Source organism: Paroedura picta, chromosome 1, assembly GCF_049243985.1.
Source record: "Paroedura picta isolate Pp20150507F chromosome 1, Ppicta_v3.0, whole genome shotgun sequence".
Lineage (NCBI taxonomy): Eukaryota > Metazoa > Chordata > Lepidosauria > Squamata > Gekkonidae > Paroedura > Paroedura picta.
Window position 1 is genome coordinate 176,535,464 of NC_135369.1, and position 16,719 is coordinate 176,552,182.

The following is a 16,719-nucleotide window of genomic DNA, read 5'->3' on the forward strand; positions in this document are numbered from 1 at the left end:
TCTGTTGCTGAATTGGAATTCATCCATAGATTTGACCGAATCAACAGTTGGTTCAACCAAGTTGACATCTGCCTTAGCCAGTGAACGTGGTTACCAGTGTAATTTCATGCAGAGTGTAGGTCTGTTGACTTCACTTTTGAGTAGGACTGCACTACAAAATTGTGAATCCAGTGGCACCTTTAAGACTAACAAAGATTTATTCAAGGCATAGGCTTTTGTGTGCCCGCATACTTACTCAGACAATGGAACAGGGATTATAAGATTACAGATATAAGGAGAAAGTAAATTAGTAGCAAATTAGTAATTAGCATCACAACATCTTCAATATGCAGTATGGTAATTATTTGCTAGAAAATGATTTGCTTATAATCACTCTTCCAATGTCTGAGGAAGTGCGTATGCACACAAAAGTTCACGCCTTGAATAAATCTTTTTTTGGTCTTAAAGGTGCCATTGGACTCAAAATTTTGTTGTGCTACTTTAGACCAACATGGCTACCCACTTGAATCTAGGATTGAACTGTTAGTTCAAGATTGGGGGGTGGGGGGACTTATGGATGGACTGCGATTTTATACCTGCATTTTGATTATGAATTTTTATTATCTATATATTTTTAATGTTGTGCACTCTCTTGACTCCATCTTGGATAAAGTGAGAGTTTTAATCACGAGTTATAGCCAATGTGGATGATCTCAGGTGTAGTTTTGTGTTTTGCCTGATATTGTCACACTATGCACTACATGCACCTCATTCTTTCTACTGCCTGTCTACATATTTTGCTGAGTATAGATCCATTCCACGCTTTTGAGCAGTGGATCGTGGCCCACAAAATCCTAAAGTTCAATACGTCTTTTTGTTTCTAGGGGGGCCAACCAGAATACTTTCTGCAGACATGTATATATGGGGAGAAATATGCTGCTGGTTTATGCATGGCTGGTTTGGGACTCCTTGAACATGGACACCGTTTTTCCGTGGAAGATGGGATTGTGTGACTGCTGTGTGGATTCAACCTTTCACTTCAAGGTATTGTCTGAAAAATTGATCTAGTGCAAGTAGGATGACATATGGTTGGGACTGGGAGGGAGCCATGGCTCAGTGGTAGAGCATCCACTGGATATGCGAAAAGTCCCGGGTTCAATCCCAGGCAAATCCTGTTCAAATTCAAATTCAAAAAACCTTTAATGGCATATAAAAACATTGTCAAAACAGGGATAATTCATAATTAATTGATAATAATTACATAGTCTAAAAACAAATAAGTGAAATAAAATAAGCAGCAACCAATAATACATTCCTCCAGAGTGCCCAGCAATCAGCAATTTCCACCAACTGTAGAGGCCCCTGTCCTAGAACTATTTCTTGCCTAACCAGTTGTCCCTTTGTATCACAGTGGCCAAGAATTCAGCCACCAGTACCGTTGTTTCTGGGGACCTTTCAGCTAGCAAATGTCTAATGATTCTGTCCATAGGGCCAGAAAGGGCCACCATAACAGGAACAATAAGTTGTTGTCTGAGCATAAAATGCGATGGGCAATAAAGTAAAATAAGTGGCACTGAGTCAGGCTCTAATTGACAAATCCTGTTAAAAGAATCAGGTAGTAGGTGATATGAAAGCCTTCTACCAGAGGGCCTGGAGATCCACTGCCAGACTGAGTGAAAAAATATTGGCCTTGACAGACCAGTGATCTAATTCAGTATAACACAGCTTCATTGTTAGGTCTACAGAAACCTGTTGCAAACCACTCCGCTGTGAATAGCAGTTGAACTTGGCTGACAGAAAACTGTGCAGCAGACCTACCTAGCTTCTCTGCATTTTCAGGAGAAAGGTGGCTGACCTGGCTGTCAGAGATGGGGAACTTCCAGATGTGGAGCATCGAAACTGTCTTGCTTTTTATCAGAAGATGGTGGCATAGTTGTGCAGTACAACTCCCTTGCTATCATAGCAATGACGTACCTCCAAGAAGAGAATGGAAACTTTTTATTGGGTGCGAAGCAAGTGCAGCAAGAGGACCAAACCAGCATGGAGAATAATTCTGAATGTAAAGTGCAACAGAAAAGCAGATAATGGCTTAGTGGTGATGGCACAGCAACAGCCATGCAAGCATAATGGATACTCAAAAATAGCATGATAGGGAAAAAAGAATTCTGATTACTATAATTATGGCCCTTTCTTTTCTCCCTTGCTCTTTATGTCGCACTGTCCTCTGCCCTGGCTCAACTCTATGACCAAAGGCTGGATGAATTGAAGAAGAGGAAGAAGAGTTGGCTCTTATATGCTGCTTTTCTCTTTCTGAAGGAGTCTCAAAGCTGCTTACAGTCACCTTCCCTTTCCTCTCCCCACAAGAGACACCCTGTGAGGGAGGCGAAGATGAGAGAGCCCTGATATTACGGAAGAAGAGTTGGTTCTTATATGCCGCTTCTCTACCAGAGGAGTTATGGAAAATTCTAGGTTATGGAGTATAAAAGGGCTGTTTTTTTTTTGTATCCTGCATTTTTCTACCCAAAGGGGTCTCAAAACGGCCTATAATCACCTACTCTTCCTCTCCCCACAACCAGCACCTTGTGAAGAAGGCAAGAACCGTGACTGGCCCAAGGTCACCCAAGCTGGCTTCAAGTGGAGGAGTGGGGAATCATTGGAAAGGCTGAGGGACTTGGGAATATTCAGCCTGGAGGAGATTGAAGGTGGACATGATTACTCTCTTTAAGTATCTGTAAGACTGTCACTTAGAGGTGGGCGAGGAAAGGTTCCTGTTAGCAGCAGAGGATAGAACCCGCAATAATCATTGGAATGATATTGGCTAGATATCAGGGACATTTTTTTTTTCCAGGAGTAGAACTTACTGCCTGAGGTGGTGAGCTCCTCTTCACTGCCCATCCTCAAGCAGCAGTGGACAGATACTTATCCTGGATGCTTTAGGCTGATCCTGCATTGAGCAGGGGGCTGGACTAGATGGCCTCTATAGCTCCTTGCAACTCTCTCCCCTCATCACAATGAGGTTACCCAGTGGTACCGACAACGCAGATTTACACTAGGCAAAATAATATAAGGAAGCAGCACCATCACTGACTTGGCATTTTCTGACAGAGGATAAAGTAATAGCTATTGGGTCACATGGGTTTAAAAAAGCATTTAGAAATCATCCCCCTAAGTAAGGGAAAAAGCAACCTCCACATTCAGGGAATGTACCGCTGAATCCCAGTTGCTGGGCGGGGGAGTCAGCAGACAGAAATGTAGCCCTATTTGAGGTCTTTTCTTTTAAATTTTTATTAAAAATTTTATACAAGTTGATAAAGTCCAAGAAGGATAAAAAATAACTAAAATAAAGAGGGAGGTACAGAAAAAAATTAAAGTATCAGTTTGACTTTCGAGTTTCACAGCAACCAAAACAAATAGTTACCCAAGTTATAGATTTGCTCTAAATTTATTACTAAATCAATAAACATCTTCATCCATTTTTCCTGTTCTCTATGACATACTTTCTTAATCATCAAACCCACAAATCTATTTGTCCCCCCCCCCTTACATGCAAAGGACAATAAGGGGTTTCCAGTTAGCAAAACATTTGTTTTCTCTTAACGAAGAAGTTTTTGCCATCTCTGCAAATTCCAACACCTTCAAACAAGCAGTTTTTTTTAAAGTTCTTCCTATAGTCATCTGGTAGATCAGAAATCAAGCAACCTCTTCCAAGAGGCATCTGATACAAAGCCCAAGAAGAGCCGCCCTGTTGTAATACAGCCGAGGAACTTGCTCAGACTTTATTTTCTGCAAGTGAAACTTGAAGAAGAAGAAGAGTTGGTTCTTATATGCCGCTTTTCCCTACTCAAAGGAGGCTCAAAGCGGCCTACGGTCGCCTTCCCATTCCTCTCCCCATGGAACATGGAACCCCATGGAACATGGAACTCTCTTCCACTTTGGTTAATACAGCTGTCCAAGGGAAATGATGCGATGGAAGTGGACTTCATAGGGGATGCATTTCGCAAGATCCCGACTTGCAGATTCCACACAGAAACATTCTTTTTTCTGCAGCACAAGGTGCTCAGGAGATCCAACCCAGGCACTCCCCTTACAAAGTTGCTTAAGGATTACAGGATACCATACTTTCAGCATTATTTATTTAAAACATCTGCATGCCATCTTTCCCACCCAACACAGTAGGGTACATTAACAACTTGATGGGCTCAACCAGTTCAGCAAGTGGTTACAGGTGCACAATGGTAAGCTTTGGGTCATGGTGGTCCATGCTCTTCCTGAAGACCGCTGCGTCCGAAACAGCGCGTGCACTTGAAGGAGAGGTAGACGTCACTAATAGCTAAACAAATTCATGTTAAAAGGATCGGATCCTCAATTGTGAAAGTATCCCGGGATGCTTGCAAAGCACAAGCTCAGCCACTTGGGCTTAAGATCTCACAAGCATGCGCAAACAGTGTGGCTTCAAACCGTTAGAGAGAAAGCAAAAGGCAGCGCGCTAAGACTGAATAAAATGCACTTCATTTTTAAATTAAAGATAGTTCCCAGAGACCTTAAGAGTGTGCCACTTATGGATGGGACGGGGAGGGGGGGGGGACAGTATAAAGTGATTGGAAACATTCCTACCGTCTCCACCCCCCCGCCCCCCAACAACAACAATTCAGCAGTACAGGCAAAGCACACAGGTACAGACTCGTATTTATTGAACTCTCATATAATCAGCTTTGTCCTGCAGTGACAACATTCGTATCATACAGGTGTATTGTTTCAACTGGCTGATTGGCCATAAACAGTTACGCAATTAACACTTTGTAAAAAGTTACAGATTATCAGGCTTCCATTGTCTACTACTGGAGGGGGAGGGAGGGAATGTGGGTTTTTAAAGACAGGCGGACACATATGTGGCAAAACATTCTGTACTATAATTTCTGAATAAGTTATACATCGTGTACAGGAGCCAGTGGTTAAAGTTCGAGCGCCTATTACCTATTTAAGAATCAAATCTAGTTTTCAACACACACTTATTAGTGGCCCGACATAGAAGACGGCGAAGCCTCATTTTGACCATCTGCGCACAGAAGTTTATGGTTTTCCAGCAGTAAAGCCTCAGCATTTGTATTCAGCCCTTACTGCCCTTGCACCTTATTAGCACCACAAGTGCACAAGGACTGCTGCAGAGTGCGCTTCATGCTTAGTACTTACTGGCTCATATCTGGCACATCTGCTCCATTAAGTACAATGATACCTCCTTTTTTTTTTTAAATAACCCTGATGCTGGCAATTTGGTATAGAGTGATTTTACAATCTTCAAAGCTTTAGCAAATCTGGATACAAAAACACAGGGGAGAAAAGGAACTTTTCACTTGCAGGCTGATAAAACAGCCATGGCATCATTCATTGCAATGTACACTGAGGGGGAAAATAAAAACAAACAGCACAAAACCCACAAGCAACCAACCGACACACACACAGATAGCAGTAACCTGAAGGCAATAGAAAAAAGAGAGACTTAACTGCAGTTGTGCAATGTGATGGCACGCATATGCATAGACGCATGCATCCGTGCAAATGCATGCGTTGGAGGTCGTCTTTCTGCAAGCCAAGTTTTATACAGTACAGTTTTCACTGGTAATTTAAGTCAGACTTGCCTTGGAGTCAATGCATTTACACAAGGGCCTATGGCAGCTCAGATCCTAGCAACATGCAGCTATTGCACTTTGGATTGCTCAGAAATCAGATTGGTGCGTTACAGTACACAGACTTCATCGTAAGAATTGATCAGTTCCGACTGTACAAGAAGACAAACCCCATCATTGCAACTGGCCAAGCATATTAGCGCGATTCGACCATCCAGCAACGATTCTTTTAATGTCCTACTGTGGATCGCGTATTATTGCTTCATCGGGAGACAAGGACAGGCAAGGTGTTAGTAGCTTGGTTTTGTGGAAAGAACTGCAAATGCGTGCCTCAAGCAGGGCTCTTCTCCGGCAGGGAGACAGCTAGAAACTTTCCGTGCTTTCTGCCATTCTCGGTTTTATAGAGGTGGTGCGACATCGACACAGGCCTACAGAACTGAAGTGGCTAACAGTGGGACAAATGCAGCTTTTCAGCTCCGGTACCTCCTTCTTAAGCCGCTCTAGCTGCTCGGTCTGGAATATATTTGGCTGTTCAGGCATCCAGTCATAAATCCTAAAACAGACGACACACAGATAAAAGATCTTTAGACGCCGAGACTCCTACAGCAAAATGCTGCCTGGGGTAATGTATAGCAATGTTCCCCAACCTTTCTATCACCGGGACCGGTCAACGCTTGACAATTTTACTGAGGCCCGGGGGGGGGGGGTAGTCTTTTGCTGAGGGCTGTCACCGCCACTGCCTGTGCCCCTGCTCCGCTTGCTTTCCCGCCAGCGACCCTGACTTCCCGCCACCCACTGGGGGGCACTGCCCGAGGGGAGCCCCAGCCATGGCGGCCGCTGGAGAGCACCAAAGGTGTGCCGGCGGCAGAGTGGCAGGGCAGCCCCCGAGGCAGCAGCTGGGGGGGGAAGGACGAGGAGGAGCCACATCCCGGTATCAACTGATTTCCGGATTGGTACCGGTCCCCGGACCGGGGGTTGGGGACCACTGATGTATAGTACAGGGTGACTTTTAATGAAAGTCTTAAGAATAACGCCAACGCAATCTCATCTTGACTTAGATGAATGCAAGGGGCATACACAAGCATTAACGTGAAGAAAAACCCCCACATTATTAGAATATCCTTAAGCACGTTGGCCAATGGCGCTTCTAAAGATGTGGCATTCGGCATGACATCAAGTCAGGGCTTGAGGCAGCTGTGTCAACGTATTATGAACTACTGGAACTGTTCTGTATAGATCCTGGGCCACAGGGCAGTAAAGTTGGTAAATTACAAACATCAGGATGCATGCATTAACATAAGATACTAGTATTTATCATGTGTATGCCAAGCTATAAAGCAATTGCCATCCCTTTGTCTAGGAAAATCCCACAAATAAAGCAAACTCTACTTTGGCTGTACTATACTTTGCCCCCTCCAGGATTGCTTAGGGTAAGGGGGAGTTTGAAGTTTACTGGGGGGGGGGATCCAAGCCTTGGCAACTAAATCAAAGCATTGCAAGAGGTAAAACAAAGCAGGAGGGACAAGGAAACGCTGGGGCCTCACTTCAGATGGATTAGAGTACTTTAAAAAGGTATTACGGGGAGCAAGTACAAACCTGTTCCATCATTTGGAAGTGGAAGATCTGGCGGATGTCTAGAGGAAAAGGAATCCATGCGTCAGGGACTACGCTTGCCTGGGACCTATTCCAGAGCTGACAACTGCTTTATTCCCTCCAAGGTCATTGTCAAAGAGATATAACATTTTATTAACGGCTTTCTCCTGCTTCCCCAAACCAAGTCATCAGTAGAGAGAGAGAGTTTCAGAAAGCACTGCATCGCTCTGAGCCTGACCTCTATACTTCCAGCCGCAACCACAGAAAGATAAGAGCTCCTCAGGCAACAGCCTATTCTAGCTGCTGCAGCCTGGGTAGACAATAACTGGACATCACATCCCCTTTCCTCACAAAGCAGGAAGCTTAATGGAGCGGCAGGTCCCATTTGGCCCCAGAGTATCCTGTGGTTTCTGAATGTATGCAACTGCTATTGAACTGGGAGCTTTTGCTGTAGTGGCAAATGTGGTAAGCCTTGGATGGATTTGTCCACAACTTTAGGCTGAACTTCCGGTCACTTCAAAACAGCAACTTTTCATTCATGTATACTACGGTAGTGATCCCCAACCTGTGGGCTCCGGACCACATGTGGTCTGTCAACTAATTGGAGGTGGGCCGCGAAGGACGCCTTCTCCCCCCCCCCCCCCGGCCCTTTACTTCATCCCCCCCGGCCCTTTACAACACACTTTGGGTGTCATTGTCTCCCATCACTCCCAGATGGGACTATCTCGTTGCAGAGAAACAAGCTCAGGGATCCCATTGATTTGTCATTGTCATGAGTTAAAATTTCCATGAAAATAAAATGTTCCTTATGTTCATTGTTGTGGCATGTCTGTATCTTAGTTTGAAGAGATGTTTAAACATTACCAAAGTGATCAGAGTGTTAGGGCAGTGGTTGAGAGTAAACTACCCCCCCACACACACACCGGGCCTCAGTAAAATTGTCAAGCGTTGAGTGGTCCCCGGTGATAAAAAGGTTGGGGACCACTGTACTATAGGAACCAATTAAGCTAGAACTGGTGCTGTATTGACGATGTACGCATTTTAGCAACTTTGTGGAAACGTGAAAGAAACCTGAAGTTTAAACTTTAGGCCAAACTGTGGCTCTCCAGATGTAGTCCATGGACTACAATACCTATGAGCCCATGCTGGCTTTTAGGGACTGATCCCAAGCTAGGTACATATATCAAGGTGGCCCAGTCAATCATACATATGCCATGTGCTTCCCTCATCTGTATCACAATATGGCAAGACTCCCGATTTTTTTCCAAATTACTGTGCACGCTTATGTGCCAAATATCTACCAGCACCTACAAATGCCAGTATTGTTTGCTGGTTACTTTAGAGGGCATGCTTCGGGCAAAGCAAAGCTTCCCACCTTCCCTTTCTCAAGATCTCTCTAGCTGAATAAGGCGGTCAAGCTCATGATGGGAAAATAATGCAGAATGTCACCCAAAATAAAAAATTGCAAAGAACTTTTATTCTACACATACACAAATAAGCTAATAGGGAATCTGAAAAAAGTGAAAAGCTCACAACACGAAACATGTAAGATACCTTCCAACTGGAAATGGATCACCTTTGCCACAGCACACCCTGGGCATGGCAAAACAGTGAGGTAGGCTTTCTGGCCCGATCAAAGAAATGGAATTAAAACTCTTTGTCAAAAGAGGATTTTAAAAACTTTCTGCTTAAGATCCTGTGGAGTGTTCTGCATATTTTTGGGGTCTCAGATTAGGGAGCTCCTCCGCTAATCCCAGCCGTCATTGGACAATTTACAGGTAATCTCAGAGCAATGGGGCATGTGGTTCTGAAAATTCAAAACAGGATGGGCCGGTTTCTTCCTAGAACACAGTTTTTAGCTTTCCAAGAAAGTAGTTTGAGATTCTACAGAAGGAATATGCTACCAGTTCATTCTAACAGACAAATCTTTTTATATTTCTGAAGTGTGCTCAGTTACGTAAGAATTCCCTTCAGTGTGTTCCGTTCAGTGAAGACAAACTGGTCCAAATCTCTGCAACTGTACACTGTTTTAGCCATATGTTACTTTATGTTAAACAAAAATCAAGTTTACACCCATTTTATAAATAGCATCCCATATAAACATATGTTTAAAAAGGGCGGCAAAAGAAGAACTCAACTCTGTCACACATGACAGATGTATCTCGGCTGAACTGAAGGACCCCAACTTGAACCAAGGCAACACTCTGAGAATCGACATTGCCGACTGCAAGATTTACTTTTCCTGAGAATGTCCCAGTTAGCCAAGTTATGACGCGAGTTAAATATTTCTTCTTTCGCGAGATGCAGAAAGCACCGGCAACAAGGAGAGCAGCAAAGAGGAACTGGGACTTCGGTCTCTCTCTCTCTCTCTCTCTCTCTCTCTCTCTCTCTCTCTCTCTGCAGCAATGACTCACACAATTCTGAAGCACGTGTTTAATACAAGTCATCCTCCTTTGCTCTCACTCAAAAGGAAAAGTGCATGAGTCACACAGCCCCAGTGGCTAAGAGACTAGAGCCGCAAATCAGGAAGGACTGCATGCTGCAGATTCACTGTCGCCTCAGGCAGCCACTCTAATAGCTCCAAAGCACTGCAGAATGAAAATACTAACCTACTTAGGAGCCTTGTTGTAAAGATTACAAACAAGATAATCTATGTGGAGTGCTAAATGCTACCTAGTCTTCTCATAAGCAAATAAATGCTACCTAGTCTTCTCAGAAGCTCTTCACTCTGCGGATATGAATTTACTGGTTGTCCCGGGCCCCCAGGATGTTCGCTTGGCCTCAACCCAGGCCAGGGCCTTTTCGGTCCAGGCCCCAACCTGGTGGAATGAGCTCTCGGAAGAGCTGAGGGCCTTGCCGGAGTTACCAGCTTTCCGCAGGGCCAGCAAGACGGAGCTCTTCCGCCAGGCATATGGTTGAGGCCAGGGCAGAGTTCTGGGATTCCAACTTGGACCCCCAAGTTCCATCAGACCAGCTCCCACTCCCACTGGAAGAGAGTGCAGCCCTGGCTGAACAAGGTGGGTTAGGTTGAATATAGAGGATGTGTCCATTGCTGTCTTGTTGTTTTATTAACTAGAAATATACCCCATTGCACTTTGTAATGCAATAGGCGCTAGCGAGGGTGGAAAGGGGCTGGGGCAGGCAGGCCCCCCTCCTCCGGCGAGGGGCTGGAGTGGCCATGGGCACGGAGGCGGGCCTGGGCCGGAGGTGACAGGGAAGCTGTTGGGGAGGGCAGGGACGGATGGGTGGCTCGGGCACGTAACTGAGTCGTGGCAGCGGCAGCAAAGTCGGGGCTAGGCGTGGCCGCATGTTGGGGTTGCGAGGAGGGCGGGGACGCAGTTAGAGGGAGGCACAATCGGCGCGACGGCAATCCTGGGGCAATCCCCGGGCGAAGGTGGGTTGTTCGCTGCGGGCGGGGAGGTGGGTGTGCGTGCGGCGCCGCACTGGGGCTGGGGGTGTCAGGGCTCCATGGTGACGATGCAAGGTCAGGAGCAGGAGGGCGTGTACGCGGCCGGAGACAGCAGCAGCGTCGATCCTAGGGCGAGGCCCAAAGGAAGGTGGGGTCCTGTCGTTGCACGGGGAGCCAGGGCATGGGGCGAACGCACGGGCGTCCATACACTCAGGGCGATGGCTGGGGGAGTTGCCGCTGCGTGCCATCAGCGAGTGCAGGGGGGTCAGGCAGCGTGATAGTGCTGTGAGGGGCGAGGAAGCCAACTGGGGGGCGCGAAGCCTCCCAATTGGTCTCTCCGCGTGTCAGTCCGTGGGAAGGGCCGAATCCATGAGTTTTGATCACGGACTCGGCCCACCCCAACCCCTCTTACTGATTTATTAATAGAGAAAGATAGAGTAAATTATGGGGGTTTTATTGTATTTTAATGTTTTATCATGTGAACCGCTGCAAGACCTGTCGGGAGTGGCGGTATATAAATTTAAAAACAATTAAACAAGCAGGCAAACAAATAAGAACGGGCGTCCTGGCCTGAGAGCTTCCTGGTTAGATTTTATCAGGATTTTCAAGGAAGTCCTTCAGTACTATGCATAGCAGAATTCCTGAGAAATTTTATTCCGCTTCTAAGTGTAAGACCGGATTTAGCAAACCAGTCCCTGAATTTAAGGTTTTAAACAAAAGAATCTGAAATATTTATTTATTGAATTTATATACCGCCCTCCCCAGAGGCTCAGGGCGGTTTACATAAAAACATACAAACAATACATGAAACAGTCCATAACATAAATAACTGCAACAATATTACCAATAACTGATAATTGCAACAGTGCAAGCACAGTGCAAACAATGAACAGTGCAAATTGGCCCAGAGCGCATTGATGGAGTTCTGGGAGGGAGGGAGCAGGGGCCCTTCAGACGCTGTTTGTTATGCCTGGTCTCAACCAAATGCCTGGAGGAAGAGCTCCTTTTTGCAGGCCTCGTGGAACTGTTTTAGCTCCGTCAGGGCCCTGATCTCCAGGAGCTCATTCCATCAGGTGTGGGCCAGGATCGCAAAGGCCCTGGCCCTGGTTGAGGCCAGGCGGGCATCTTTAGGGCCAGGGACCATTAGCCGGTTGGTAGCGGTGGAGCATAGAGCTCTTTTGGGGGCATAGGCAGGGAGGTGGTCCCTCAGATACACTGGGCCCAGACCGCGTATGGAGGTAATTACCAGAACCTTTAGCCTGATCCGGAATTCAACTGGCAACCATTGCAGTTGATGGAGAATGGGCTGGATGTGGGACCTCCACGGTGTTGCTGTGAGGATCCTGGCCGCTGCATTTTGGACCAGCTGGAGTTTCCGGCTCTAGGCTAAGGCAGGCCTGTGTAGAGCGAGTTACAGAAGTCTAGTCTAGAGGTGACCATTGTGTGGATCAGTGTAGCTAGGTGTTTTGTGGCCAGATAGGGCACTAGTAGCTTGGCTTGGCTGAAATGGTAAATGCCAGGCCTTTGCGAATTGGGCTTCCAATTGTGAGGGAAGCATCCAGAATCACACCCAGATTCCTGGTGGAGTGAGCCGTAGAGAGCTGCACACCATCCAGGGCCGGCAGACACGCTTCCTCACATGGCCCCTTCCTACCCAGCCACAGGACCTCAGTCTTTGAATGATTGAGCTTCAGATGATTCTGCTTGAGCCATATGGAATGGAGCACTAGCCAGTCTCATCCCGCCTAAACAAAAGTTTTAAGATGTAGCAAATGGAAGTTGTGTGTGTGTGTGTGGGGGGGGTTGTCATGCCCCCCACCAGCACAGGTATATATTTCAGAGAGAGTCTTTTAGGCCTCTATCTTCACATTCTGTTGCACTTCCCACACCGCAATAAATAGGAAGGAAGGAATATCCAGTCCCTCTACGGTTATTTGACTATTATCAGAGCCATGAACAATACTAAGCAAAGATGTTCAAGGGATTTAAAACTAGACAAATACAGAGAAAAAGAAGTCTCTGTAAGGATAATCATTTCATTAATCCCAATCCCAGATCTGTATCTACTACAAACTAATAAGCTCTTTTGGCAAGTTTTCAGATCACCATGTTAAAAAGATAAATTGGAAGCCCTGAAGATATCCAAAGGTGTTATTGGAAGCAATCCATCCATGGGACCACTAGATGGCAGCTGATTAACGGCAAGCACCTGGACCTCCTGAACCCTAAAGAAATAAAAGACGGTGAAACAGAAATCAACTCACTAGAACTAGAGAGTTGGCAGGTGGACTACAGAGTAGCTTCTTTGTCTGCTGGGGGGCGGGGAGCAGCTCAAAAAAAGTTTTTTTTCACACCAAATTCCCTTTCTGTTCCTAACATATTTTGAACTCTAAAACTCTGGCAACTCAAAATCTTTATACTGTTCTAGCTGTAAGACTTCAAAATCCCTCTGCCAAACAAGCGTCGGTGAATTAAGAGTCCAGGGGTAGTCAAATTGCGGCCCTCCAGACGTCCATGGGCTACAATTCCCATGAGACCCTGCCAGCAAACGCAAATGCTGGCAGGGGCTCATGGGAATTGTAGTCCATGGACATCTGGTGGGCCATAGCTTGACTACCCCTGAATTAGACCTTCATAGTGCTATTATCCTTTCTTGACCTTTCCCATTCTATTGCATCAACCAGGCTACTTGCAAACGTCAAAGACTGGAGTTAGTCCTGCTGTTGAATAACCTCTCTCAGATTTATTTATTATATATTTATATACCGCCCTCCCCTAAGGCTCAGGGCGGGTTACATGGAACGTAAAAGTCGATACATGGGACTTGGTTTCTTTAGAACATGTAAATAACTACAACACCAATAATAATAATTGACATTAATAACTATAACAGAGGTAACGGACTGTAATAGTGCAAAGAGGTCCAGGGGCAGAACACATGATTGGATTTCTGGGAGAGAGGGAGGGAGCAGGGGCCCTGTGGATGTTTTTGGTTTCGCTCAGTCTCAACAAAATGCCTGGTGGAAGAGCTCCCTTGTGCAGGCCCTGCGGAACTGTTTTAGCTCCGTCAGCATAAATCTCTTTGAGTGGCATAGGGAGAGAGGCGGTCCCTCGGGTACACTGGGCTCTGACCGCGTATGGCCTTAAAGGTAAGTATTTATTTTATTTTATTTCTATACCGCCCTTCCATATGGCTCAAGGCGGTTTACATACAACATCATAGGGGGATACATGGAACGAGTCAACATACAACATAGTCAATATACAACAATAACAACCCAACAGTGGTCCTAAACAACGACTTCAGGGATCCCAACAATAACAACGTAAGCTAAACCCCCTTAGAGAGGTCAGGCTGCTTCAGGCCATGGAGGGGATTGTCAGAGGAGAGGGGAACCTGTGGTCAGTCTCAGGCAAATGCCTGGTGGAGGAGCTCCCTTTTTCAGGCCCTGCGGAACTGTGGGAGTTCGGGCAGGGCCCTGATCTCTTCACGGACCTCGTTCCACCAGGTGGGGGCCAGGATGGAAAAAGCTCTGGCCCTCGTTGAAGACCGACGTGCTTGTTTGGGGCCAGGGATCATCAGCCAGTTGGCAGTGGCGGAGCGTAATGCTCGTTTGGGGGTATAGGCGGAGAGACGGTCTCTCAGGTACACTGGGCCAGAACCTTTAGCCTGATCTGGAATTCAACTGGCAACCACTGTAGCTGATGGAGAATGGGCTGAATGTGGGACCTCCATGGTGTTGTTTTCAAACAGAACATCTAGATTTACTGTTGTAGGGGGATGCACAAAGCTCAACTTAGCCCCATTTTGTCACGAAAAACATAATCACAGGTATTTCTGGCCAACTAGCCTCAATACAGCCCATATTTTACACGGCTGTATCTGTCAGCCAAGGTGTTGGAAAGATGTTTGTCAGGGTCAGAATATAGCCTTCCAAGAGCTCAGCTTGAGGAAATCTGCCACACCACATTCCCTTTGGGAGGTGCAAGGAGTCCTCTCCAATGCAGAACTCTGGTGATCTGTCCACCAACCTTCGTTTCTGCTCTGTAGGTAGTCTGGCATAACTGCAGAACAGTAAACTAGCCTTGATTACTGAAACAGTGACACCTGGACGCCTACTCCCATCACTGCAGTGGCAGTCACAGCATCATCAATGGAGGGTGCTGAAAACAGGCGGAGGGAAGGACTAGAGATGCAGAGATGATTGGCTAAGGCTGATTTTTATGTGTTTCTTGACAACAGCTGGGGTGTCACTGCCAAGTGTCATTTAAGGAAACTGTTCTGGGGGTTAACTGTCTCAGTATGCATGGCCTGTCTCCATCCTAGAGGTAATTGTGCTGACTTAAGACAGGTTTCTGCCTACCCAATCTACATTTTGTAGCACATGTCTATTAAGAGTTTCAATTCTGGGTCTGGGACGGAAGGCTAATTTCACAGCTAGTTCCCATCCTATATCCTCCTTGTCAAAACAGGCATCTAGCAGCTACAGAAGGTGAAAGGAGCGCCGATCCTGGAATACCTGATAGTTTATCCTGCTAATGAATATCATAGTTTATCCTGCTTATGGTTGAGGCCGGCGCCTCCCCTTTTTAGATGCCCCCCCCTACATCGGCAGTGACCCCTGGTTTCCCGGATAGTTCCACCGCCAATAGGTGGAGTGGGTTGGGGATTGTTTTTAGGTGTTTTATGTATTAGGGGTTTAATGGGTTTTTACATGTTGTTAACCGGCGCGAGCCTCAGGGGAGCGGCACATTAGAAATATAATAATAATAATAATAATAATAATAATAATAATAATAGTGATGATGATCATCTTGTGTGTGCGATCAGAATAGATTTTTACACAAGGCAATCTAAACTGTTAAGAGAATAATAACTTCTGTGTATAACTAGACACATACAGTTTATTTTCAAAGGTGTTCACTGAAATACAACTAATTTTGTTCCACAATTAATGCTATAATGCAAATGATACTACACTATTCAGTGTTACCTAGTTTACTCAGTAGCCAAAGTCTGCTGTTAGCCCAATTGCAATGGTTCTTCTTTCCACAAATTTTAGCTTCCATGAGCAACCTTGAATAATAATAAGAGCTGCGTTTCTTTATGCCCCACTTTTCACTACTTGAAGGAATCCCAAAGTGGCTTACAAACACCTTTCCTTTCTTTAGCCCACAACAGACACCCTGTGAGGTAGGTGGGGCTGAGAGTGCCTTAAGAGAACTGCTGTGAGATCAACTCTAAGAGAACTGCAACTAGCCCACCGTCACTCAGCTGACCACATGTGGAGGAGCAGGAAGTCAAACCCATTTCTCCAGATTAGAGACCACCGCTCTTTAACCACTCCAGCACGCTGGCTCTCAAAGGGCATATGGTGAAGTGTATGGTGAAGTGTATGGTGAAGCTACTCTACTCCCAACTGAACAGACACCGGACAAATCCCAGGCATCTTCTGTAAGCAACAACAGATCAATTATTCGGAGAAACAATTGGCATCACCTCACCTAAACCACAAAAGAAAAATCGGACAGCAAGCAAAATACATTAGTTCAAAGGAAACAAGAAAATACTAATGCCTAGACTGAGATTTCTCACCCCAAGAGGACCAGTGAGAAACAGCCCAACTATCTGTCAGTACAAGACACCACAACTGTTCCTTTAAAGCAGTGGTTCTCAACCTTGGGGTCCCAACCCCAAGTGAGGTCGCCTGGCCCCTTCCGCAGGGTCGCCAGGACAGGTTGGCAGTGGCAGTGCCCTGGCACTGGCTGCCTTCACGCTGCCTCCAGATTGTTGAGCGACTGCACGCACCATCCCCACTGGGGTTGTGATGTTATGGTGGTTAACCACTGCTTTAAAGGAAATTGACCTGACCGAGAGGAAACCTGCATGCTTGGTGATAATTCAGACCAAGGCTGTGTTCTTTCCCTTCTCTTCCCTGTTGCCCTGCACTTTTGAAACCATGATTAGTATTAAGGTGGCAATACAGTGAGCACTTATTATCAGCAACACCAAATGACAATTCATGTGTGGTTGGAAGCAGATTGGTTCTAGTGTAATGCTAACTATTAAAGGTATCCCCCTGTGCAAGCATCGGGTCATGTCTGACACTTGGG

At 46.0% G+C, this 16,719-nt stretch overlaps 1 protein-coding gene and 1 long non-coding RNA gene across 8 annotated transcripts in view; one reads left to right on the plus strand and one right to left on the minus strand.

The window, feature by feature from the left end:
• Nucleotides 1–16,719, plus strand: part of LOC143825129 (uncharacterized) — a 52,295-nt gene that overhangs the window by 660 nt on the left and 34,916 nt on the right. The window contains exons 2-3 of one of the 2 annotated variants that reach the window (XR_013226952.1): nt 864–1,023; nt 1,819–2,734. This is a non-coding gene — a long non-coding RNA (uncharacterized LOC143825129). Of the gene's footprint in view, nt 1–863; nt 1,024–1,818; nt 2,735–16,719 lie in introns of those variants that run through there. The other variant, XR_013226953.1, reaches the window with a different exon arrangement.
• GPCPD1 (glycerophosphocholine phosphodiesterase 1) overlaps nt 4,096–16,719 on the minus strand; it is a 57,749-nt gene continuing 45,125 nt past the window's right edge. For 5 of the 6 annotated variants that reach the window (XM_077313045.1, XM_077313070.1, XM_077313054.1 and 2 more), the window contains one exon: nt 4,096–6,156. In XM_077313045.1, the coding sequence (XP_077169160.1) occupies nt 5,967–6,156 (190 nt within the window). In that variant the 3' untranslated portion in view covers nt 4,096–5,966. Of the gene's footprint in view, nt 6,157–7,199; nt 7,238–16,719 lie in introns of all 6 variants that reach the window. The other variant, XM_077313079.1, reaches the window with a different exon arrangement.